Source organism: Elgaria multicarinata, chromosome 9, assembly GCF_023053635.1.
Source record: "Elgaria multicarinata webbii isolate HBS135686 ecotype San Diego chromosome 9, rElgMul1.1.pri, whole genome shotgun sequence".
Classification (NCBI taxonomy): domain Eukaryota; kingdom Metazoa; phylum Chordata; class Lepidosauria; order Squamata; family Anguidae; genus Elgaria; species Elgaria multicarinata.
The window spans coordinates 55,057,072-55,084,565 of NC_086179.1; the positions used below are offsets into that span (position 1 = coordinate 55,057,072).

Sequence of the window (27,494 nt, forward strand, 5' to 3'; positions counted from 1 at the left end):
CCGCAACCGTCCAGGAGAACCTTGCTGCCCGGATCCCGTTACTGCCAGGCGGGGAGTCATGCCCGTGCGCTGGAAGGTGAGATGCAGCCGCCTCCGCCGTTTTCTACTCAGCCAGAGATTTCTCCCCTCAGAGCCTGGTGCTCGGTTTTCGTTCTTTCTCCCCCCTGCCGGGTACTTGGTACAGTCTGTTGTGGCTCCAGCAGTTTCTTGGGGAAAGCCCATTATAAGTCGCCTCAGGGTCCCATTCCACCGTGGCCAGCCAATCGGGTTCTGCTGCTGGCTGTCACTCAAACCCTGCGCCCAAGCCAAGGCTGGGGTTAGAGGATGAGCGGCGCTAGGTCGGCCCCATAAACAGTGGGGTGGCAGTGAGCCAGTCCCAATATGTTCATTTGGGGCTCTGAGTTAGTATGTGGGCACCAGTGGGGATGAGCTGGCACGGGAAATTGGGACATGTGGTAAGTGTTGGGACTGGCGCTTTTTTCACAGCCAGGGCTCCAGTGTCTTTCATAGCAACGTGCCAGGCAGAATTTCATCAGGCAGTGCCCTATTTGGAACGGAGGTGGATGAACTAATAGTGAAAGCTCCATCCGTTGAACATGTGTCTGCAATGCAGCATTTAAAAGTAACCGAACTGGCCAGGGGAGGGGGGATGAGCCATGCTAGCTAAGAACGATCCCAGGCAGTAGAATCACGGGTAGGCAACTTGTGGCACTCCATATATTTTAACCTTCAACTTCCATTAGCACTAGCCTTTGTAGGCAATGGTGAGGGACGGTGGGAGATGTAGGCCAAAAATCTGGAAAGCCACAAGTAGCAGTAGATTTTAGGAACCATTCTGAGTAGAAGATGACATTTCTGCTTCCTGGGTTGCAATCCCCTTGAAGCAAGGCTCACTAAAACAAGCTGTTTAAGAGCAAGTTAGAGAACTTCCTTGTGGAAGTTTGTGTGTGCTTGTGGAGTGGGGTGAGGTGGGTGGATTGTGGGGGTTGCCATTTGGATTTTTTCTTTCGTTCTCTTAGACATCAAAATGTCTTGGGTTGGGAGAGGTGGTAGGATTGCTGATGTTGAGCTCTTCTTCATGGGTGAAGTTTGCTGGAATGAAGGTGGCAGTTCAGGATGCAACAGTTATGAGAGGTACACAGTAAAGAAATATTAGGATATATACTCCAGACTGTAGTGGTTCAGACAAGTGATGACATGATTTACTAGATCAAGAAGGTGTGAAATAATGTGGAAATGGGATATCTTTTAGGAAGGAGTAGGAAAAAAATGCTCAGACAAATGAAGTATATCTGTATTGCTATTGTATTTTCTCTTTGAAAAACGCTGTTAAAATCCTACATAGGAGACATTTGCCATTCTATAAAAGAATTAGCGGGAAGCCTGCATATAGATTATCATGTTTGATTTTGCATGAGGTTTTTATTCCTGCTGGTAATGATCAATTGAAGCTTCTCAGTACATGTGCCTTAGGTGTGTAAGATAATCAGAAATGACCACCTACATGCAGGTTTCATAGTTCCTACCTGGAAGTATCTTCCTTGTATGAATGTCAGAATATGTAAAGTAATCCTTATCCTCTCAAAAATTAAGGAGATGACAAAATAGTGGAGGAGAACTGAGCATGCTGATTGGCCTCCAGGAACAACGGCATGTTGAGAGCAATTCATTCATTGTTATTTATTACGGTCACAGACCAGCAAAATCAACACCAAAACATACAAAGGATAGATAAAAAGTGACATAAAAACAAAATACAGCTTGGTGAGTTGCTTCTCTCAAAAGGATTGCAATGTTATTTTTCTAATTTGCATTGAGGTCATGAGAAACTTAGAGACCCTTTCAGTAATATGGGAGGACACATCCCTTAAACAGATTAATACCAATGTTGTGGGGCTATATCCAGAAAAGGCTGTTAATAAAGGAAAGATTAACTTTTTTCTGCATTCCTCATACATGTTACAGTGCAAAATGACATGTTCAACAGATTCTATTGCTCCAGAACCACAGGGACATATCCGTTCATTAACCGGGATCTTACTAAATCATCCTTCTAGTAATGCTGATGGCAACACATTAAAACAAGCAAGGGTAAATGCTCTCCTATACTTGGGTATGGTTAAAGCATGCAGATATTTATTTTATTTTTATTTATTTATTTATCATACTTATACCCCTTATAAAGCTGCAGTGAGCCCATAGTTATTAAAATTATTGTAGAGCAGCGGAGAGCAAGATTTGTTAGCAGCAGTTCTTAAATGCTGTAGATCTAGATCTATTAGTCTTTGAACAACAAGAGATTGGGCCTTCTGGAGCCCATAGTTGCCTACAGCTTCCACAGAGAAGCCCAGTCTAAGTAGCTTCTTCTCCATCTCTCTCATCCAATGACATAGGAATCTGAGAGCAGTAAAAAGAGATAGCTACCAGGAGCTGCAAGGAAGTGTAGCCGTAGCCGCCATTTAAAGGCCTCGATCCATGCCTTGCATTCAACTGATCTAATACCCACTTCCAGATAAATAGCTGCGTTCCCCACACAGGAAGGGAGGCCCAGTAGTTTTCTAAGAAATACAGATTGGACTTTTTCAATTTGGGCATTAAATCCCAGTATCCAAATAGGAATACTGTAAGTAAGTTGGGCAAGAGTCTTAGCTTTGTAAATTTGAATTGCAGAAGGGATGAATTGACCACCTTGCATGAAAAAGAATCTTAGGATCAGCTGCTGACTAGAATTTGCTGAATTAATTGTCTGCCTTCTTTGTTCAGACCAAGCTCCAGTGCTCTGCATTTGTATCCCTAGATATTTTATATGGGCAACTTGCTCAATGATATTACCATTTAAAGTCCATCTGTATTGCTTCCGAGTTTTAGAGAACACCAAAACTTTCGACTTGCTATAATTGATAGTCAAACTATTCTCAGAGCAATAGGTCCCAAATGCAGAGAGTAATCGTTTTAACCCAATTCTAGAAAGTGATAACAGTACAGCATCATCAGCATACAGAAGTAAAGGCACCTTGGTGTTGGACAATTTGGGAGCATGGGAATCAACACTATAAAGATAAGAAGCCAAATAATTTAAAAATAGATTAAAAAGAAGAGGGGCCAAAATACACCTCTTGTAACCAGTATTGAATTGGAAAGTTGTCCCTACTGCCCACGTCTGACTTGACAAGAGGTCTGATTATACAGACATCTAATGAGAAGCAGTAGGCACTTGTCCATAGAACTTTTGTATAATTTAGACCATAGCAGTTCCCTTGAAACTAAGTCGAAGGCAGACTTAAGATCGATGAAGGCAGTAAAAAGCTTACCATCAGGAAATGAGGTATATTTCTCTTCCAGGTGAGCTAATACACAACAATGGTCTAAGGTTGAGCAGCCAGCTTTAAACCCAATCTGTTCCTCACCTATTATATTATTATCCTCCATCCAATTTAGAAGCTTACATTTTAAATACCTGGCATAAAGTTTCCCAATGACTGAGAGAAGGCTGATAGGACGATAATTTGCTGGATTGGTCCTGTCACCTCTTTTAAAAATAGGGACTATAATCGCTTTACTCCAGATATCTGGGATCTTTCCAGAATTATTAATAAAAGTGAATAGAGCTGCTAATAGGGGAGCTCACCATTCTGGATTAAATTTTAAAAGATCAGGGGGTATAGAATCTGGGCCTGGAGCTTTACCAGATTTAAGTTCAGTGATCAAATTGACAATTCAACAATGAGTGACAGATTGCCACTCTGGGACATCAGGGGACAGTTGGAAACTGAACTCTAAGAAATTATTTGGATCCTGGAGAATTGCAGAAAAGTATCTTTCCCACTCACAGTTGGAGATACAACAAGCAGGATGTTCTTGTTGCTCTGACAGAGTCCCTGTGACAATTTGCCAGAATATTTTGCTATCCTTCTTTTGTGTAGCATATAGTAGTTCATTCCATTTCTCTCTCTCTTTAGCTCTTTTCTTTCGAATAATAAGTGCTTTGTATTCTCGTTTCAGTTCATAATACACTTCAGGAAGACATTTATCACCCCTATTACGGTATATAGAATAAACCTGGCTAATCTGTTTCTTGAGCAACATACAATCATGGTCGAACCAGGTCTTATTCCTATAATATTTAGCACTAGCCAGAGAACTATCTGTCCCTAGATTCATTTGGATATCAGAAATAAGCACCTCATAATGGTACAGCTTTCCTTCACAAGTAGAGACTAGAATATTTTCATATAATTGAAGACAGGCAGAGGATTTTTTAAAAGAGATGAACTTACCCTCTGTCCTATTGGTCCATTTAATCCTTCTCACACAAGACAGAGAGGAGTCCAATAATGGAGGTCCAATAGGCAAGTGAATCTTTGAGGGAGGGTTAATTAATGTCACTAAAGGATAGTGATCACTCTCTGTATAATCATCAACATGAAAAGCTTGAACTGCCCTTCTACCGTATTTCTTCGATTCTAAGACGCCATCGATTCTAAGACGCACCCCATTTTTAGAGATGTTTATTTGGGGAAAAAGGGCATCTTAGAATCGAAGAAATACTTCCCTCACCGCGCAGCCAACCTCCTCCCCCCCTCCGCACTTTCTTCTAATGATTGTGTCCTTTTCTTTTTTCCCTCTGTGAGAGAAGAAACCGCCGTTTGTACGGGAAGAAGGGGGGGCGTTGAAACAAAGAGTAAACTTAACTCTCCAGTCCCGCTCTTTACTTGTCTGTGCACCAGGGGACGACGACACGCGAGTAAGTCCCATGGAAATCAATGGGACTTACGAATAAATTTGACTAACAAAAAACCAGGCGCTTACCCAACCAGCTCCTCCTCACTCGCATGGCTCGAGGCTGCTGCAGGAGCTTCCTCTTTTCCTCTTACCGTATTGCTTCGATTCTAAGACGCCATCGATTCTAAGATGCACTCCATTTTTAGAGCTGTTTATTTAGGGAAAAAAGTGCGTCTTAGAATCGAAGAAATACGGTAAATGACTGGGTAACAAGGACATAGTCAACCACATTACTCCCTAACAAAGAAATGAAGGTAAACTCACCCATTGTATCGCCTGGGGTGCTTCCATTCAAGATAATTTTATTATGTTGGCATGCAAGAAGAGCTAGACATGTGCCAGCAAAATTTATTGTAGCATCTTTAGAATGTCTGGTATATGGAGATTTCTCTAATGTGTGATCAATTCCTTCAAGATGTCGAGATTCTGCTAATATATTATCATCGGGGCCAATCCGGGCATTGAAGTCACCGGCCATAAAGACCTGTGCTGATGGAAACTTTGCCTCAGTATGAGTAATATACTGTTCTAGTTCTTCCCATTGGGCTTTCTTGCCAGAATTGCATGTAATTGGAGGGACATAGATGTTGAACAATAAGACTTGAAGGCAGCTACTCTTAATTAGGGTTGCCGTAGCAACAATTCCACAATTAGGGAGTGCAACCACCTCCACATTAAGGGATGCAGAAACCAGACAAAGCAATCCTGCTTTGGGCCTGCCTTTGTTTGAGGATTTAGTTGCTGCCAGTGATGTAGCAATATACCCATTGAAAGTTATCTGTTCACAAGCTCAAGTCTCCTGGAGCAGAACAATATCAAAGGATTGGATGTAATTAGTAAATGATCTGTCCCTAATCTTCCCCTTCCAGCCTGCTATGTTCCAAGAAAGACATTTGAGCATGTGTGGAAGGTTACGTGTCTTAGGGAGTCAATCGGTAGGGTAGAGAGCAATGGAGTGTCAGCTGAAGAGTGACTTTTTTGGGTAGATGCTAATATCCAAAAAGGACTTAGGAATGATTTTTACAGGCATCTCAAGAGAATCCTATGTTAGTTCCAAGAGAAGAATGCCTCATTACAACACACAGATTTCAAAGTCCTTTGGGTGGAATGAGGGCACTGATTTGGAGAAAGATGCAAGAAGACACTACTCCACATTCCCATTCATGAAAATTAAATATTATAAAGGAGGGAATTGGGCTAGTATTCAGATCCCAAACAGCTTACAATATTCTGGAGGGAGGCGCACTCCTGTTAGGGGCTGGGAATAGACAACTTTTTGTTTTGAAACCCCTTTATTAGATATAAAGCCAGTTTCCAACTTTCTAGCCTAACTTCACAATGGTAGCCCCTGCTCCATTGGTGTTCACTGATTCCACTCCTTTGCTCTCTCCCATGTAAGTCAAAAGTTGCCAATTAGATATATTGTATAGGATCTGAATACTAGCCGAATTCCCTCTTTTGCCCTCATTCCATTTTCTACTAATATTAAATTTTCATGCATGGGAGTAACATAAAGCATTGCTCTTTGAGTCTACCCCTCTAACACAGGGTAACCCAGTTCTCAATAAGGAGATTCCATTAGAGAATATTGTTGGGGAGTGTGTATGTATGTGTGCGTGCACACAGTCACAATATTCAGAGGTGTCCTTGCAATAAACAATTTTCAACACATACCTTGCCTACCAAAATGAAATGCTGTTAGGTAGTATATATAATAAAATTAATGCTGCCATACCAGGAAGACTACAGATATGCATGTGGATATATTCCCCTTCAAAGCAAAAAACAGCTGCAGGGAAGGAAATTTACTCTGGGAAAATACTGTGTGTAAAGAAGGTTTACATGTGTCCATCCTCTGCAGCCCCACCCTCCTGCTGTTGCATTTAGGTTCCCCCCCCTGTTTCTTTTAATCCAGCGATCAGTCATGGATCTTCTGGTATACAATTTATTGCGACCAGTAGTAGTATCCATCAAAGAATTTATCTTTAAAACAGTTTATCTTTTCTTCATTTAAAAAAAATCAGGACAGTATATAATAATAGTGGTTTTACTTTCGGCCCCTTTTTCTTAAGAGTGAGTTAATGAACTGCTTTGAAATAAGAAAGAAGGGTTTTACTGTCTCAGAGTTGTTGTGAAGGTAGGTCCCATGGGGGCTGTGCTGAAATGTGACATCAATCACTGTTGCAAATTTTGTCTTACTGTAGGGATTGAGCGAGTACAAGAGGAACTTCAAATGGAGAAAATCAGATCAATCTAAGCTTTGTAGCCCTACACGTGAGCAAACATGCCAGTGGGCTGGACTTCGATCAGATGAACTTGGTAAGCCAAACTACATCTTCTGTCATTCTCTGACTCTGCAGTGCTTTAGAAAAATAGTTATTATAGTTATTGATTTGCATGTATTAATTATACAGAGTTTAGTAATAAGTGGTAAACACAATTCATTTTTTCATAGTCTTGATGCATGTTTTACACAGCAATAAATTTATGATCGATACTTAGTTACTACTTACCTCAATAATAAACAAAAACTTTCAGAAGTTATGAAGGAAAGTGCAGAGTCACATGATAAAGTTCTGTGATTAAAGGAAAATGTATATGGGCATGAAAGAGGATATTGTGATGGAAATGGAAGGATCAGAAGTGTGTGAGAGAGAACCTGAGAGGGAGAGCGATACTATGGTCCCTGCTACGACCTCAGGAGGGGGAAATCCAAAAGCGGATTTTCCCTATTTCTTGCAGCCTCCAAGGAAAGCTCCGTGTTGGCTCCTTGACTTCGAAGAGGGTCAGAGAAGGAGAAAAGCAAGCGGGACAGTGCTGGGCGGACGGGAGTAGAAATGAGAGATGTGAATCCACTCGATCCACTTGCCTCTCATTTGTCACCCACTGAGAGGTAAAGAAGCTAGATGGACTTAGAGGCCCACCTAGCTTAAATTGCATTGTAAAGGCCTCCATCATTCCACCAACCCTGCCTGGCTCTTGCTGACAGGTCGTTGGATGGGCAGGGAGTTCTGAGGTGGCAATTGTGCTTTTAATTGATTTTCAGATACTAACTTTCAATATGGATCCAATGATATTTATGAATGAAGTATGATCTCTTAGTGCTAAGCTTGATAACTCTTAAGTTACATATTGTATTGATTGTAAAGAGGTGGTTAATTCTGTTCAACAACTCAACTCTTGCGGGGGGAGGGGGGAATCACATTTCCTTACCGTCGCTCTTGCTTCCTGCTTCTCTTCCATGATAGGGATGAGATGAATCACACAGGGGAGAAAGGGGAAGACAGCAGTGACCACGTGGCCCCTTCAGTGTAGTGGGACAGTGCCCTCTGGTGGGTGTTTTATTGTGAAACTTCTCCTGCACACGGCAGGAAATAGTGACAAATGTCGCAATAGCTTAGAAGAGTCACATTTTTTGAGGATTATTTTACTATGAAAAGAATGGCGGAAGGAGTGGGAGGGTGGCAGAATGAATAGATGTTATGTTCCATGTATTACAGGAATCTCCAAAGAACCAAATTTTATTTCCAAGAGAAGAGTGCCTTATTACAACACACAGGTTTCGAAGTCCTTTGAGTGGAATGGGGACAACGATTCGGAAAAAGCTACATCATCAGAACTTCACCAGCCACTGCAGTTGCACGTAAATGACAGCAAAGATGATATAAATCAGGAAACAATTAAGACGCCTGATGCGCCCAGGCTTCTTGAGAAAATGCATTCCAACTCTGCAGGTTCCAGAACTGAATCAACTGTAGCTCTTGTAGAAAGGAAGAAATCACCACCCAAAACTTCAGTGGATGAAAATAGAATGTCAGCATCTACCAAAAAGGATGTAGGAAAAAGAGACAACGGGGTAGGGAACTGCTACAATTTGTTTTGTTTTGATGACGCAAGTAAAAGCCACGACTCAAATAAGAATAGTAGTTGAACTGAATTCCTGTGTGTAATAACGTTTAAAATGGCTTTTCGTTAAAACTCTTAACAATAGAATGCAGTAAGGGATTTGGTTGTAGTGGTGTTGAAGACCATGGCACAGATTTGGCCTAATGTTACAGATGATTAGGAGTGACAGAAAGACCTTCCCTTGCCATTGGCCGAGGTGCTTGGATTTTAATAAGGGGCAAAGCAAGCAAAACAGCCCCGGGACAGATGAGGTGAAAGAAGCAGGGGGTAGGAAAAGAGCAGGTAGAGATATCTATAGAAGGAGGATTGCAGTACAGTATACAAAGAGGTATACTCAGCATGTGTAAAGAAGGCTAAAGTTTCACATATTGATTAGAAATAAACCCTCTGGTATTTGCAGGCTAATAGTTTCATGATCCTGCCAAGCAAACTATACTTTTAAGTCAAACTCCTGTTAAATCAGTAGCAATTTTATATTGATACTAACAGCAATATTTAGCTAAAAACACTATAGATTTCAGAGATGCTTATAGAATGTGATGGTATACCTTGTCTTCACCCATGTAAATATCCATGCTAATTTTATAATGGTTGTTTAAGGTTCAAACATTTCTAGATGAAAAAAGTGACATTTTCCTACGTTTATTGTCAATATCTATTGGCAGCTTAATAAAGTTCTGCAGAGGAAAGCAGGCATGAATATTCCACGATCAAGTAGCTTCCCCAGAAGTTCTGAGTATCAAAGGCAGTTTGTTTGGAAAACCCCTCAAAAAATCTCTCCAGTACTTGCAGCAGACCAGGTAACTGTCAAGGGATTTAAAAAGTTATTGCATTTTTGTGTGTGTAAAGGTGGTCCTGTATATGTTTACTTAAAAAAATAAACCCAGCTGAGTTCAATGGGGCTTTCTTCAGAGTAGATTTGTATAGAGATTAAGTCTTCATAAAATAATTTTGCTATATGTACAAGTGCAATCCTATGCAGGTTTACTTGGAATATTAGTGAAGCTTACTTCCAGATAAGTCTGCATAGGTTTGCAGACTCGATACATTAAACAGTGGTGCACAGAATGTAATGCTAGTAGTATACGATATGAAAAAGCATGTGTTATTGTTCCGTTCAAGTATAAAATATTTTACTAGGTGGAATCTCACAGCTATACAGTTACCTTTTAAGGAACATGGCTTGTGCTTATTCAGCTACATCAGTCCCACAACACCAGATTAAGGGAAGTATCCAGTGGTGCACTCCTACTAGTACTATTAACATTGTGCTAGCATATACACATGCCAGTGCAATGTAACTAGTGCAATAGGGAAGAACAGTAATTTCCTGCTGACATCCAGCATAAGAACATAAAAAGAGCCATGCTGGATCAGACCAAGGGTCCATCTAGTTCAGTAGCGCCACTTTTCTCAGTTGTACAAGTTATGTTATGCAAGCATGAGTCATGCTAACACAACATCATTAGTGCAAGCACTGGAACATCCTTAGGTACTACCCTATGATATTTCTGAAAAGTGGAGCCTTCTTAATTCATAGAAAGGCACTATTATAATTTAGCAATGCTAAGCACAGTTAAGTCTCATTGTTTTCAGCAGGAATTTTAATTTAGCTTTAAAAACCACCAAGCTAACATCTTTTCTGAACCAAAGTTTATTCACAGTGCAAGTCAGTCCATCCCCCCCTTTAAGTCTCCTGTCATTATTCCGGAAACTGAGTATGAAAGGAGTTTCAAACCTTCACCCCCTATGAAAGAATTGAAACAGAGATGCTGTTTGGAAGAAAGAGAATGTCCTGGATCTGAGCCTGTACAAATCTCTGGAGAAAAGGTATTACAGATTTTTAGTTAACTAATTTTAATTTTTTTAAACTTAATAGTTTTGATACATGAAACGCTAAACCTCATACAGTCACCTCAGATTCTCAGCCTGCTGACTGGTTATATTGGGATGTACTGGGAGGCTGTAATATTTTTTTAAAAAGAACCAGAGTTTTTATATAACGCAGCATAGATTTTATTCATCTTTTTATTGATCCCTAGTGTTTTGAGACATTGTCTTGTTTATATGCTCTCTCTTTAAAAAACAAATGTGTTTGGGGCATTACTGCTGTTGCAGTGGTTCAATTCAAACAGCACTCCAAACCATATTTAAGAAAACATAGGGTGATCATATGAAAAGAAGGACAGGACTCTTGAATCTTTAACAGTAGTATAGAAAAGAGAATTTCAGCAGGTGTCATTTGTATGCATGCAGCACCTGGTGAAATTCCATCTTCATCACAACAGTTAAAGCTGCAAGAGTCCTGCCCTCTATTGTATCTGGTCACTCTAGTATAGCTGGGCCCAATCCTGCAAAACCCCAAGGTGTTATAGGCATCTCCTGCTTTTTGGTATAGCTTGGTTTTTCGCTGCTTTCACAGTTAGTGCTGGGTTTTCATAGTGCATTGGGTGCCTCCTTAGTAGAGAAGACTGGTTATGAGGTTTGGTCCTGATGCTGCAAACCCTGAAGGATTTTCAGCCACTCTCCCCTTTTGGGGGTACTTGGGATTTTTGCTCCTCTGAGAGTTTTCTAGTGGATTCGTTGCCTTCCAACTAGGAGAGGCTGTGTGTGGAATTTGGTCCTGATCCTGCAACCCCCCAATTTCTAGCCACTTGGGGGGCACTTGGGATTTTCCCTTCTTGGTGAATTATTGCTTATTGTCCGAATGTAGCAGTTCTCAATTATGGTTTGTCTGTTTTACATTTAGACGCTTAATTCATGGGTTGGTGTGATGTGGGAATTGAGCCATTTGGGTTTGGTTGGCTAGGAACAGAACTGAGTCTGGAATGTTCAGACTAATTTCCTTAGTAATTTTCTAAGCAGCTGTTGAATGATAAAATTTGGGAGGCCATGATTATGTACAAACTTAATCAGTAGGTGTAACAAACAGGGGATCCCAATTTTAAAAAAATACATTATGCTGCGACGGTGATAATGGAAAGGAGGGAATCACAGGCAATAATTTGTCCCAGCCAGATTTAAGCTTTCTTTAGGAAAAACTATAATCATCATCATCATCATCATCTACAATTATAATTGCACTAAGGAAGCCTCATCACTGGTTGCCAATATATTTAGAAATGTTCAGACTGAAGATCAATATCTTATCGAACTAGATTTTGTAGCATCTCTTTTTTTAGTTAATAAGGTATTTCTATCATTATTTTTGCCTCAGAATGAGAGGACGGAAACATTTTTGAAGACAACAGAAAATCTATCAAAGCAAAGCAAATCAGAAACAAAAAAGAAACATTGCAAACAAAAACATAAGCCACTTTGTTTACATAGAAGTTCTAGGTAAGTAAAATACATCTTAGACTGCAATATGTCTTGCACCCAGTTCTCTTTGTGTTTTGAAATTGTACATATAAAATACTCACCTGTTCTTAAAGGGCGCTGATACCACCATTATTGCTGTGTTTATTTTGGGTAAAATCAGCTTTGGAAATGTGTTCAGGGAATGTTTGCCCATGCCCTAAGTTGCTTGCCCAGCCTGAATGCTTCTCCTCCCTCCAAACTTCTCACTGCTCCTGGCCTCCCAGTACTCTTGAGAATATGGCTTGCTTAAGTCACTTCATGAGTTTACAGCAGAGGTTAGATTTGAACCAGAGGCTATTTGGCTCATATCTCAGTCTCTTAGCAACTACATTACATCAGCTCCTTATGTTAAATTGGCAATTGATCATAGAGTTTTAAAACAGAAATTCAAGGAGTTCATTTAATCCAGCATCCTGCAGGGGGAAATTGGATTTATTCCAAAACTGTGAATGCAAGAGATTTCATATATTCTGTAGAGTGGGGCTTTCTGAGATGTTCATGCATAAACCTATGTGAAATAACTGGGAAATTCGCAAACACACATGAGAGATTGCTGGTCGATTTGGCTCATAGGAGCTTGTTCCATGGAACCTAAATTTATTTCCAGAGCTCAGTGTTGGAATATATTAAGCAGTATGATAAACAGAGCTATCCAATGATATTTTTCTGCCTGAGATGGACCACCTCACCCCCCCCTCAAGTCAAGGTACATAGTATTCAAGGTCAGACAAGTTTTTTTGGTGCCTGAGCAAGAAAATCTCACAGGTGCTTCTCCCCTCCCTACCATTAAAAATATTATTAATAATAGTAATAATATAAATTAAATAACTAACAATTTGCTGCCCTTTTAAGACATCTCAAAATCTGCTGCCTGACATGGCTGCCTCACTATGCCTAAGGGAAGGGCCAGCCTTGATGAAGACGGGTTGAAGGGTCTTCCAGGGGAGATGATTTCACTTCCTCGTGGGTTTGAGGTCCAGTATTTCTCTCTTTAAAAATCAATCCCTGTCAGTGGTTTGGATTCTCTTCTTTCATCTAATGTTTGTTTCCCAGGAAGGAAGCGGCATTTTCCCTAGATAATAACACAATAATTTTTGTCTCTCCCTACCCTGCCAACTTTTTTTCCCTAGGAAAATGAACACGGAATACAGATCGAATTTCTTGTCTCCAGCTCAGTATATCTACAAAGACGGAGCTTGGTTGCGTATCAGGAGAAATATACCTGATCAAGTGAGCAGACATTTAAATAGCATTAATAGAAATTATTTGAATGTTCTAATGTTACTTTTTGATGGAATTGAGACTTTCAGATCTATCGAAGATAGTTCAGTGTGTAATTGCTTTAATATTAGCTACTGCATAAGTCAATATTAAAATATTATAAAACGATGCTTCAGGGTATTGAAGTATAGAACAAACAAAATTTGCTAAATATGATACAGCTGTTATTACAGCTACTGCTAGCTGAGGTTTCCAGTCTCTGCTGATATTCTCTCCATGTATCTGCTCATAAACACTTTCATTTTGCTATCATTACATTTTGAATAAACCAGAAACTAAAAAACAACTGCTGGATGGCTTCTCAGTGGGGTTCTCCCTATCCTCACACTTGACACAAGGGTGACTGAGCTTCAGCCCCAAACAGACTTTTCTCCAAAGGCTGATGATGTGAGAATGTATGGTTATGATGCAGTCCCAATACAGCAGCTGTCTGAAAGCAGTCGTGTCAGAAACTATAAAGCATATTGTAAGGGTCTTTCCCCCTTTCTTTCTAGTATAAATTCACTTTAAATTAGGCTTCTGAAAAATTAATGTGGGATAGTTCATAATCACAGTAGGAGCTTCTCAAGTCTATGTCCTGCTGGGATAAATGCTGCTTCCTGCTTCATTGAAGAAACTTGGGGGTTCTTTGTGCTTTTCATAATTCACTGCAGGCATTCTCAGAATCCATTGCCTCCTCCTAAGGTGTATAGTTGCTGCAACCATATCTCTCTTCTTTTAGTGTTTATTTCTTTTCATCATTAATTTCCACACACAAAATTTGCTTTATAATAGCATGTTTCTTAAAGTTGCACATTTCCAAATCTTTGTTTTAAAACATAGAACATTGTGTACTCTATGTTTTGCTCTATTGCATTAATATACAGTTGGTTGTATGCTTTAGTTATGCCATTGTATTGTATAGGGCCACATACATTCTATCACAGTAGGATTTTGTCATGAAGCCTAATTTAGGGATTTACAAAACTGAATAGGAATGTCCCCTGCAGCTTTTTTGATACAAGGGGGAAAAGCTCATTTATTTGGACTTCTCTTGTTGGAAGGGATCTCTTTGCTCACTGTCAACCACATGAGATTCAGGAAACTGTTTGAGTGGCATATACAGCATGCACGTGAGGTGCACAAGTTCAGCAAAAACAGAGACGTCTTTTTCTCTTCAACAACATGCATGCATAAACATTGTAGAGAATGAGGCAGCAGCTCCTACTTGTACACAATTCTGTGTGCCTAGCAGGCACACTGGAGGTGGGGGTATTGATGTCCTAGTCTGTTATAGAGAAATGTCACAATGCCATCAAGTGTTCCGATAACTGGCGTTCTTGCTATTTGTAAATGTTAAGTAAACTGTGCCTTTCTCATTAATCATTTGTGTCAAATCACAAGCAGCAGATTGTGCTGCAGATACAGGTAATTATGTTCACTGAAATATATGAATCATATTTTTCAGCATCCTACTTTAAACCTTATTTTGTCTGAAGAATATGTTTATGTACTAAGATTCCATTTTGTTACGACTCAGTGAAATACATTCGAATAATAAAAGATGATAGAATATTGCCTATAAGTGAAAACTGTCATCATGCCTTTCTAATTCTGATTATTAACACAATACTTAGCAGTTTGAATGCTTTGATACTACGGAAGCTGGTACTGCAGAAATGATGATGCTCCTGTAAAAATAGGGGATCTGTGGTTTGCAGTGACTAACAATATACAAATGTATCTGCAATACTTGAATACTGCAAAGGTCAGAATCAGTATTCAAACTGATGGATCCATGTAGGGTTTTTGATTAGGGATGCCATATTTCAAAACAAGCCTAAAGGAAATTAAGTTACATTTTTGTAATCTGAACTCTAGGAGGCAGAATAACACTATAAACCCAATAGAAGGAAATGGATCGTTATATGCTTTGATTGAAACACATTTATGTAACATTATTTCTCAATAAAAAAATATTCTGTATTCTTCTCCTTAGGGTTCTCAAAACACCCTAAATACCATGTGGTATATGGAGGTTTGTTGCATCTAAGTTCTTCCCGCTTGGAGCAATTACAGAATTTATGAACCTTCAAAAGGAAATGCAATGCAGTACTAAGCAGATGCATAGCTGGTGCGCTTTTCATGCTTGCTGAATAATTTATTGACAAACGTGCTTTGGCTTGACTGCTTGAAAAACATGCTTTCTTTTAAAAAATGCCTGTGCACTCTTTCCCCATAAGTACGCATATGGCTCTTTACAGTACTGGTGCTGTGACTAGTCATGCATTTGCTTGTGACACGTGCTGCTCGGCTGTTAATTGTTTCTATTCACTGACTAATAGCTGACACAAAAAACAAACCCAACAATCCTATCAAATCTTCATACCCAGGTGAAAGAACTTCGAGAGAAAGCAGAGGCTTACAGGCAAAGAATACGGGGAACGCACTTCTCCAGAGATCATTTAAATCAGCTTCTGTCAGATAACAACAGGCTTTGGGATTTGTCCTCGGATTCCAGTGCAGAAGAAACCATGAGCAACAATGTTAGAGCGCTAGATCTAGCAGGGTAAGGGATTCTGTGTGGAAAATGAAAACTTGCACCAAACATTTTCCTTTCTAAATGTTACATGTTCAGTATGATTTGTGGTTAAAGCCTCTAATCTTCCAATCGCATAGCTTTGATTTCAGATGGGACTGCTCCTATGGTGGTCATGGGTCCTTTTTTATTTTACAGAGAGCAGTCCTCTATTTGAAGGGCCGACCTGTCCCATTCCAGTTTGACAAAGAACCATGAGAACTGTTGCCCATCAACAGTTGACACCTGGGCAGCAGGTTGAACAGGCAGGCCCACACCACCTACTCACTGTCTTCTGCACTATGGTGTAATTTATTGTATTTCTTTTTAAATTATAAGACTTTTTTCTAGATTTACATATAAATTATTATTTGCAAATTTTATGCAAGTTTGTGTCCTCTTTTTTGGTGTTGCACTTTGACTTTTGGGGCGATTTATAAATGCCCACACAAACTGCTGCACAAAAGGGGTGTTAAAAGGCTTAGCTAGGGTATGAAATTCTCTTCTTTTTTTCTCCTCCATTACATTAGTGGTAAAATAAGGATCAGCATAGCACGAAAATCTGTTTCTGCAGATTGTTCTATTACTTCTGGGTATTAAAATCATGCTGAATAGTGTTTAATTTTGATTTTCAAAGGAGAAAATCAAATCCAAGGATTTATTGTATATTTGTTGTTTTTACAGTTTTCTATCCCACCTTTCAGGGTATCTACCCCCATTAGGTGGATTATATATGCAATAGCAAAATACAATGACAAAAAATCTAAACTATTACAATAGTAACATAGCACATCAGCATTAAAAATAACATCAGCAGATATATGCTAAAACAAGGCTCCATAAAAATATCAAAATAAAAATGTATTTAAGGTTCTCCTAAAAATGAACAATGAAGGAGCCATATATTTCCCTATGGAGGTTATGTGAATAGTTATGTTTTCTCAGAAGTAAAGTCCTTTGGTTTCAATGAAACCTACTTCCATGTAAATGTGTATAGGATTGCAGCCTAACTACTATTGATTTGAATAGGATTTAAGTGCTTAACATCTTTTTATTGCACTCAAACTCTGGGTATGAGTTTTCTGAAGGCAGTTGTGCTGTATTTGCTACAAAGAAACATACTGCATGACATAAGAAAGGAAAATAGATCCAGCAGTAGAATATTATTAGAGTATTTAGACTATACCTATAGGGAACCTCAAATGCCTAAACTTCCATGTTAGGCACTGTTTTTATCTGTGGAGTTAGGTAATATGTAGCAGGCTACTGTTGCTCTTAAGGTCTACACCTACAGTATAATCACAGACCTTGGTACATACATACATGTACAGAGGCTGGGATACAAAGAGTTACTTTAAAAGTTTCATTAAAAGATTTGGGCATGCCCCATGGACTTTTTGACTTTTTTCTTTAATTTGTATTCATTTATTTTATTGTTATGTTTGTATCCTGCCTTTTTTCCTCCAAGGAACCCAAGGCAACTTACATAGTCCTTCCTCCTCCTCTACCATTGTAATCTCACAGTAGCCCTGTGAGGTAAGTTAGGTTGAGAGTCAGTGACTGATCCAGTGTCACCCAGTGAGCTTCATGGCCAAGTGGGGCCTAGAACCCAGATCTCTGGACTCTCAGTCCAACACCACATTAAGTGAAAGACCCCTGTATCATTTTGCAAACTTCCTTTGAAAGTGTCCTCAGTTTTATAAGCATCTTGCCTGCTGTTTGTGATTTTCCAGCCCAAAGCCCCTTTGGCCACATAGAATTAATTGTACTGTTCTTTGGATATTGGCCATATACACCATAGTTTACTAAATATAGCAGATTGACTACAAGCTGAATTATGAATATGTTTGAAATATAAAACTATCTATTTTGATATACTATTAACCATATGTTTGAGCTGAATTAGTAAGCTTCTAGAATTTAGATACATAGTAAGCTTCATCCCACGTACCTGCTTCCCTCAGATTATCCCCGTAGCGCTAAGCTTTCTCCGTTGTTGTTGTTTTTGCTACCGGGCGACAGCGATCCTTTGCATACCAGGAAGTGAGTTTAAGGAGGGAAATGTAAAAAAATCATAAAAAATCAATGGATGACCCAATCTAATTCAAATTTGGTATGCTTAAAGCTCTCCTTAGTATCTATTACTGTGCCAATATTGGTGTCTTTATCTTTAAAGCTTACGCAGATGTAAGCATTTCTTTAAAATCCTGCTCCTGCACCCCAGTGGCGGCTTGGAAGATATGCTCAAAAAGTAGGGGCTAAATAGGGTAAATTTTGGCTTTATAGCACAATTAAGGCAGGATGCATGGGAGTACTTCACAATCAAAGCAGATTATAAGGTGGAAAACTTCTGAGGCCTTTGCATGCAATTCGCAGTGATTGCACAGTATAACATTGGTGTGATAAAGCTCAAATAGATAAGAGGAAATCTTGAGTTTAATGTAGTGCTTTCTTTCTCCTTATACAGGATTCCTGAGAAAAAGCTCTCTCCAGGTCCTAAGATCTTGCCACAATCTGAATTGTCAGAGCAGTTCCAACAGAACAACACTGGGAAATTCGGCTTGTCAGATGCTGCCACTGTTCCAGTCAAGCGGCGTCTGGTTTGGGGTGAACCAGGCAATGATCAACAACCAGAAAATCAGTCACCAGCATTAGGGCAAGGAGAGGAAAAAGAAAAGAACCAGGAATTGGAAGAGATTAAAGAACTGGAAAAAAATTATAAAGATGCCAATACAGACAATCAGCAAGAGTAAATACTTAAAAGCCTTTTTCCTTTTCAAATCCACACTGCCATTCAATAATGACAATTCCATGCAATGTTTTTAAGTAGGGCAGTGCTAGTTCCAGTATGCAATGGGGAAATGTAATCAATTGACATGAGTAAGGTTAGAATTTACTATGACAGGTGGCTTGTGCTGGAATTTGTGTATTACTAAATTTCAAACAGAGCTACTCATTCAGAAACTGCCAGTTGGCTCTAGTTTCCAATCCGGATTTGCATAGCTTGCGTAAGCCATAGTTTTCCAAATTGGATGCAGTGACGAACAATGATTTGCTGAAAACTAGGAAGTTACTAAACAAGCAAGTTGCGCCAGATGTGCGGGTAGCACTATAACATGGTTTGATGTTACATTTGCACTAACACAACATTATTAAGCAGATGTTAGTTGTGCTATTTAGTAAACTTAAACATACAAAAAATGAATAACCCTGCATCCTCTCCATCTTATCCTCAAAACAACCCTGTGAGGTAGATTAGATAATGGTGAATAGGAGGAAACAATTTAGAAATCTATAGAACTATAATGGTTCTGGGTGAACCATTAATAAGTACAGAAATCATTCTGTTGTATTAGAGGTGTGAAATCCCAAATTAGTCTTTTTCAAACAGTTGTGGAAACTAGAACCACACAAAATTCATGGTGCAGGTGAATAATATTTTGAAAGATCTCTTGTGATTTTTATTCTGCTTTGCTTGAGTTTCTGCTTGAATTTTGCTTAAAAATTCCTTTTATTGTGGGAGCAGCCAAAATAGGCTGTGGATTTTAATAATTGGTAGTTATGGCCACCAGTAATGAGAGGGTGTTTACTTTTTTACCATGTATGTTTTTGTATGCTGTGTCACTTTTCAGAGAAAATATGAATGCTCCAGGTGATATGACAGATTCTTCTTCTGTATCCTCAAGAGGAGGTGGAAGGCTTCCTACTCCACTATTAAGAGCCCAAAGAACACATCATGACCTTACAACACCAACTGCTGGTAAAAAAAATAATAGTTCATTAAAAATAATAATCTCAAAAAAACATACACATGATTTTTTTAAAAATTTAGCATTAGCAAAGATGTGTTGCACTCTTTGTTATTTTAGGAGGTGCTGTTTTAGTATCTCCGCCTAAAGTGAAGTCTTCATCATCACTGCACATTAGGGAAGAGACTTCAGAAAAGCATGCCTTGACCAGTAATCAAGTCTCAAGAGAAGAGTTAAAAAGGAAATCTAACAGGGTAAGACACTGGAGGTCTAGGAAAACACCTCCAGATATTTTTTTAAAAATTACAGTTTGTATTAAGCTTCTAAAATTTTACATCCATGGAGTAAAAATGGATAATTAACTAGAGCTATCTACATGACACAGCTGCCATTGCAAAGCCATCCGGGGCAAACCCTGGAAAATCTGCTGAAAAAAGTATCCTGGAAGAAGGCATGGCTGGAACCTGGAGCATTCCACACTACAACAGTTTGTTGCAGACTCCACTTATTATGTCCTAATGACATTATTCTTATAGAACTGATTTTTGCATTCTTTTTTGGCAGTTGTGGGGGCAGGATCACAACGATCTGCTCACCACCTATTCATGCTCAGAAGCAGCCATAAGGCGGCATGTCACTTATGCTCCAGAAGTGCTTGGAGGATTTCTGGAGCCTTTCTGTAAGAGATCATTTGCCATGAGCTGCTTCAAAGTAAATAGGTTAGTGAGGTTAGGGTAGCCATCCAAACGGGTTGTGTGAATCAGACAAAAACAAGAACATGGCTACTCACTTTTACTTTTATGCATGTACTATTTTGAGGTGGTTCGTATGTGGAAGTTGTCATTGTAACATGACTTATTTAAAATGACTATTTTATATGTCTGTAGTTAGACATAGCTAACGAGCTCAGAAATGGACTACGGAAAGTTTTTGGAAACAAGAAGGTATTGAACGTCATGTGAGCATCGTTGGCACAGTAGTGTTCATAGTAACACTGCAAACAGAGCATTCTTTACAACATAACCATTGGCCTTTCAGGATGAAGGAGAAACTATATCACTGGGGCATTCCTCAGCTGCTGGACTGAAAACCTTGGACCCTTTCCCTTTACGGAAAGATCAGTGGCCCAGTCAAGATACCGCAGGTGTAAAAGTCCCTCCAACTTCAGTGCATTTGGACAAGACATCAATAGTTCCTGGCTTAAAGTCTGCTAAGGACCGGGCTCTCCCCTATTGGAGCCCATTATGCCGCATTCAAGGAACTCTCAGAAATCCAGAGTTTCAACATAATGGTTGGTTTCCTTTCCACCTTCACGCTATATTCAGATGGGCATACATTTCAATAGCCACTTCTCTTTTTCAAAGACAGCAACAACGGATACTTTAATTACACTGGATCAATACTTTGAAAAAATACCTTAGTATCTCTTAATACTCCACAATTTGGCTCCACATTGAAAAACAACAAGCAGTTACAGAAAGTTGTTTGCCTAGACGTGCAGAAATTTGCTGTTCGATTTGGGAGTGGAATGAAGGCAGTGACAAATCGTGAACTTGTGGGTCAGGGGTTTTGAACCTCAGGTCTGGGGGCCAATCCAGCCCTCCAGGGTTCCTCAGATGGCCACGCCCTTTCTCCACAACCACCAATCATTTGGTGGTTTCCCAGCTCTAGTGCAGTTCCTTCCTTCTCCCAATGCTTAGTTACTGGCAGTGAGAGGTTTAAGATAACGTGCTGGTATTTTTGGCCCTGTCTCTTTTGCCTTCAGCCCTGTCCACCACTGGTATGCGAGCCTTTAGAGTTTCTCCAAGGGCTTGACTATACGCCCTTCCTACCCCATGGTGGCTGCACAGTATTGCCATGTCGGTTATAAGATGCAGCTGCCAACTCGCAGCCATTATTGGGCATTTCCCTGAAGCTGTGCGCTAAAAAAGTCGCAGACTTACCGCGACTTTTTAATTTGTTGTTAGGGCACCACTGTCGTCCTTCTGTGTGTCAGTGGTGAGCTTGCTTCAAGTTCACACCAAGATGTGGCTTGCCGCCACTGAATGGTTGGCAGAAGCGCAGGGAGGCTGGGCAAGGGGGCAGGACTCGGGCTTGGTGAGCCGGATGACCACTGGAAAACCTGTGCTCCCTCCTGCCGTAGGAATTTTTTGCCCCCACCCCGCAGCTGCAATTCTGTGGGTTTTCACCAGGAGGGAGCGGTAATGCGTCGTTGTGAAGACACCCCCAAAATTGAATTCAACCCTCAAGCTAAAAGAGGTTCAACACCTTTCCTGTAAGCGAACTATTCTGGATAATTATGGCAGCATTCTCTTCAAACCATTCTGAATATGCAATATGCTTATTCTTCTTCATCTCAACACTAATATGAGGAATTAAGGTTTTGGGGGAATGCTCTTTAGAGATCAAAATAAGATTAAAAAATTATGTCTGCCATTCTGTATTTAATAGGAAAATTTCAAATTGCTTTCCTGCTAGGAGATAATTTTTTTGTAGACTCAGTGAAATGCAATGAGTGTATGCTGTTTCTTTTAGGCAATGTTGCAAGTCCACAAAGGAGCTGGTTGCAATTACCACTTCAGGAAAGGAACTATAATGATGAAGGTATTTTTTTCTCTTTATCAGTGTTAAATATAACTAAATCAGTTGGTGATTTTCTTACACTTTATAAGTGATAAATAATATTACTGTTTTTTATTTGAGTATTTTAGATACAAAAGCTGTTGTAAAAATACGTTTGTGATACCTACTTGTGCTAATAGAAACATCTTACACAGTGATTTTGTATATCCTTTCTATGTGCTTTTGGTATAGTTAAAATGGTAGGTTTTGCATTTACAAAACCTACCAAAGTTTTAGAAAAATATAAACTTGTGTGGTTACTGTCAAGATTCCCCCTCCCTGCTTTTTGTGGTTCCTTCCTGGAGCAGTTACTGCTGCAATTACTGTACTTCAGGGGGTGGGAGGAGACAATATCTCCCCTTTCTGGACTTGCTGGAGACTTGGGGAAGTGTTGAATGGGAGGTGTTAGTTCAACATTTAATAGTGAGAGATTTTCATTGCCAAGTGAGAGATATTGTCCTCCCCACCCCCATTTTGGTGGACCTACTTCTTTCACTTCAGGGCTCTCTTTGACAGCTGAAATATACAAAGAAATTGACAAGGCAAGGCTACACATACGGACAGGCGAATCTGCGCACTTGCGAAAAAACAGGAAAGGGAATTAATGATTTTTTTAAAAAAATGTGGCCACATTTGCATACTCCCAAACTTTGGTGGTTTTTTTTTTAAAAGGTGGCGAAGAAGTGGCAATCCTTCCAAAGTGCTGCTTGGGCATTGGTGAGGGAGGGCGGATGTGGCACTTACAAGGTGGCAAAGAATGGCACGGGCTTTTTTGCTGCTCTTGTCAAGTGGCTCTGTAGCTGATCCCAGCAACCCATGATAAAATCACTCCTGGGTTCAAATACCATGGCAACCCATCATGGGTATGAACAACCCTACAACAAGCCATGGGTTCTCAGGTGGCTTGTTCGAGAAAAATAAGCCACCCTGCAGAAAACGTGTTGGGTTCAGATAACATGACAACTCACTATAGCTGGCTGGAACCCTAAACTGTAGGGTTGACAAGCTTAAGCTAAAACAGAAGCTAAAACTTCTGAATTCCTCCTTGCAGCCACATTGGAGGAGGGGGAACGCATGAGACCAAGGCTTGCTGTGGATATTTCTCATCAGGCTAAACCATGTTTTAACATTATCTTAAAATGAGAATATTGAGCTCTACTATTTCAAGACCATAAGTGCATGGGGAAAGCATATTTTACTAATTCCATAGTGACTTAAAAGACTACAAATGTTAACACCATCTTTGCTACCTGTAGTAGTCCCATAACCAGAAACTGATTAAACAGCTACTTCCTTGCCATCTCTTCTCTGCAGATTGCATTTTGGAAGTGGGTTTGGGTACTCCATTATTGCAATGTTCCCTTGATCAACATTTTGATCAACGTATTTCAACCTGTGTGAGCTTCCCTAAATTCACCTTTAAGATTAAAAGTGAAAATAAGACCAAACAGGCAGACAATTTGAATGATTATGCTATCTGTCATCCATGGCCCAGAAGGGGAAGAGAATAGAGCCATTTAAGTCTGCACAGAATTTCTTAAGGCTCATGGGTTATAAAATTTCATGACAACAAAAAGTGGAAAAATGGACTGAAGTCAGAATCACATTTCAGAGGTAATAAAACTTGTATCTGCTGACTGTACTGTATCATTTTCAAATGGGAAGCTGTTGGTGAGACGCAGCCCTCCTGTTAACCTCATAAGAGGAAATACTTTAAAAGTAGCTGTCTTTCCGACTGTGCAGCTTGGCATGGTTTGTGGAGAGTTTTGGCTTCTTGCATGAAAATGAGGTGGTGAAGTCAGTGTTTGCGGGTTTTAGCATCTCAGAGCTAACTGTGAATTATTATTCAAGATGAATAGTTAGGCTTACAGTATCCCTTGGCACTAACTGAGAAGGGGGAAATGTGACACTTGCCCAGACTTAATCAATGCTTGTACAAAGCACATAGAAACGGTTGCTCTGCCTTTCAAACTTCATGCACCTTCTACGAAAGGCCACCTAACAGTTAACCATTTTAGCAGCATGCAATAACTATCAAGACCGAAAAGTGTGTGGGCTGAGCAAGTTGCTCAGCAAAGCAACCATAAATGTTTACAGAAAGTATTTCAAATCACCAGGTCTTCATCAGTGCACTGCAGTCTGACCACACTTTTTGAGATGACAGGTCAGTTGTCAAACTGCTGCTCTGTTACTAAAACATAAATCATTAGTAGCAGGAGAGCAAGTATCTGAGTTGCATCCAATGACGTCTTTTTTAAATGCTCACATTTACTGTGCAAGACTTCAGTAGTGAGCCTCGACACCTCAATGCACATCTGTTGCTGGTAGTTTGTATTTTTTTTTAATTACATATGTACCATAAATTCTTTTTAGCATGTTGAGACAAGATCTTTAAAAATGTAAGGCAAATATTAAGACAAACTACAAAATAGGCAAATAAATTAATCAAGGTAGCTCTCCTTTCAATGGTCTTCTTGTTTTGTTTTGGGTGGATTCCTGCATTGAGCAGGGGGTTGGACTCGATGGCCTTGTAGGCCCCTTCCAACTCTGCTATTCTATGATTCTATGATTCTGTGCTATTTTGCTAGAGAGCTATTGTTTGCAGCTATAGTAAGACACAGCAAGCTCTGGTAATGTCTCATTACAAAACAGTACCTCAGTGGAAACAATGGGTTTTGATCAAATTGAACTAAAGTAGACTTGATCAGCATATAACATATGGGCATATGGTTCATGGGTAAACGTATGCCCATCTGTCGGTTTTTGCAACCTGCAGTAGGATTACTTTACTCCTACTATGTGCAGCCTATCAATTATATGGTAGCCAGTGGGTGCAGCCTGTTGAGCAGGAGTGCTCATTGTAAATGGTGCATGAATCAAGAATATACCCCACAATCCTTTGCCATGTTCCTGGAGATGCTAAGGCATACCTCTGGGCCCATGCCATGGTTTGCTGGAATGAGTATACAGAGTGTTGCACTCCAAAATCTCCAGTAGCTTCACCCCTTCTGTTTATGCTGCTCTTATGTTTCATCTTTTAAATTTAAGTGTACCACATGCAAGCTGTGTTCAGCCTACAGTATGGCCAAAGTGTGGCTCAGGTTAACTAACAATGATAATAAAATGGTTCTTGCGGTGGTCTGAGTTTTGCAATCCTGATCTAAAACTCATTGCAAGCAGAAATGGTCATTGTCTTTGGCTTATGCATTGGACTTTCTAAAATAAAATAAAATGCCTCTAGTTTCTATGCTGATTGTTTTTAAAAAGCCAAGATTAGGATCAGGAAAGCACTTAAAAGGTGTGCCTTGTAAATACAGTCAGTCCCCAGAAAATGTTTTTTAAACCCTGCTTGTCTGCCTAACTTCCAAGGATAGAAAGTAATTATACTTTTTGTTGGTAAGTTGGTGTTATCCTTTTATATTGAAGAAGCCTCTAAGCATGTTTTGGTTATATTTCATATTAACAGTGCAACTCATAGGATTGTTCTTCCATGTTATATTTACAGATGATGATGACCGATTGTCTCAGCTATCTGCTCGATCTGCTGCTTCTAGTTCCCTTGCATCTCAGGTTCTAGAACGAGCTCAGAGGAGGAAAGAGAACTTCTGGGGCAAAATGTGACTGTGTTCTGTTATATTTGCAAACTATTTTGTACTTGGGTATTTTAGTAGCCATTTATGAAAATTATTTTGGGATTACCTCTGATTGTTTGCATCTGTCAGCTTGGTAAAAGGGTCTGATTATTGGAAATGCTGGATATTCGCTATTCCCTTTGCGTATTGGATAGAATGTGGGAATGCACAGCCGATCTTGGAATTGAGCTCACACTGTTGCAAAAGTATTTAAAAATGTTTTCACGCTATAGCCAAAATGATGTTTCCATTTCATATACAATTTATGAGATTTTAAACGTTTTAAGATGGCAATATACGGAGAAATCGCACCAGACAGCAATGTGATCATCTTATTCTTTACCACAAGCACTACATTCAGTGCAGCCATGGAGTAAGCTAAAAGGTAATGTAAGTCTAAAGGTGCTTTAAAAACTCCAAAAGTAAAGTAAGACTGAAATAGATACAGGCTGCCTGCAACCTTCATTATTCTCTCAACCAGGATTATTTCAGCTATTACTTTAGCACTCACCAAGCTCAAAGATCTCTTAATACCACCCAAGATATTTACATAAAGCTTTCCACTTTCCTTACACTGGACTCATTATTGTTAATCCTTTTGCTCCAATAGAGTCTTGGCACTTCCTCCGGTCTACCAGGCTCATGGACTTAACATGCTTTTGACCTGGCTTGGATTGCTCAAGTCCTAGCAATAATGACATTGATGTGGCTCTTGTGGCTCTGTCTTGGTGATGCTAAATTGTCTCAGTTTCCATTATGAAGTTGCCCAAGTAAAATATATTCACAAACGTTACTGTCAACCTGTTTGGCTGTTCTGTGATACAGTGTGGCACTGGTCCTTTCCTCAATGTACATTCCAGAGTAATCTCCACTCCCCTTTACCCCTTATCACTATCTTAAATTTCAGTCCATTGTACTGTAGATTTGAGTATCTTACAGGAGTTTGATGTAAGAAAGCATGTTTTGTGTATGTGATCACAATTACCCTTGTTAGAAATATCCAGAATCAGTTTTAAATCTTACCTTTAGATACTACTACCATCAACACACTTGTCTCATCTTAAGACTCAGGGAATTTGAAAGGACTGAAGTCTAAAAATACGGTGTTGTCCTGATGTGCTATTTTAATTCTCTTTTTTTAGGATTTCTGAACTACTGACATTACTGTAAAAAGTTTTTTAAAGCTAGAATAGATTGTAGTTTATGATGAACACCCAGGAGATGGTTCTTTCCACCCACTGATCACCCTCAGCATTTTAACATTAAGCAGATGTGGTTTGTAAAGAAGTGATGGAAGTTTTATTATTATTTTTAAATTGTTAGATTTGTATGATGAAAAAATGAGGTTTGTATGTGTTTTAAAATAAAAACCAAGTTATGTTTTTGTGTATAAGAATCCTTAATTAGAAATAGCCCCATTTTAATTAGGGGATGGGTGAATCTATTTCTGGTCCTTGCCACTTTCACATGATTTTTACCTATAATTTCATTCCATTTAAATCTGTGTTTTCTCTCAAAGTACATATTTAAATGTTCCAAAACCCATATTAGTGTAATACCTTTATTAGGCTGACTAAAAGATCACAAAAATGTGCAAGCTTTTGA

At 39.4% G+C, this 27,494-nt stretch overlaps 1 protein-coding gene across 1 annotated transcript; it reads left to right on the forward strand.

Annotated features, from left to right (window-relative positions):
• Positions 1-27,254, forward strand: MDM1 (Mdm1 nuclear protein). Its single transcript, XM_063133909.1, has 15 exons — positions 1-76; positions 6,987-7,101; positions 8,283-8,638; positions 9,354-9,488; positions 10,342-10,518; positions 11,906-12,027; positions 13,179-13,278; positions 15,308-15,346; positions 15,702-15,877; positions 18,354-18,635; positions 19,519-19,646; positions 19,756-19,889; positions 20,674-20,926; positions 22,171-22,239; positions 25,763-27,254. The coding sequence occupies exons 1-15, from the start codon at positions 59-61 to the stop codon at positions 25,876-25,878; spliced, it is 2,220 nt and encodes a 739-aa protein (XP_062989979.1). The 5' UTR covers positions 1-58; the 3' UTR covers positions 25,879-27,254.
• The last annotated feature ends 240 nt before the right edge of the window (positions 27,255-27,494 follow it).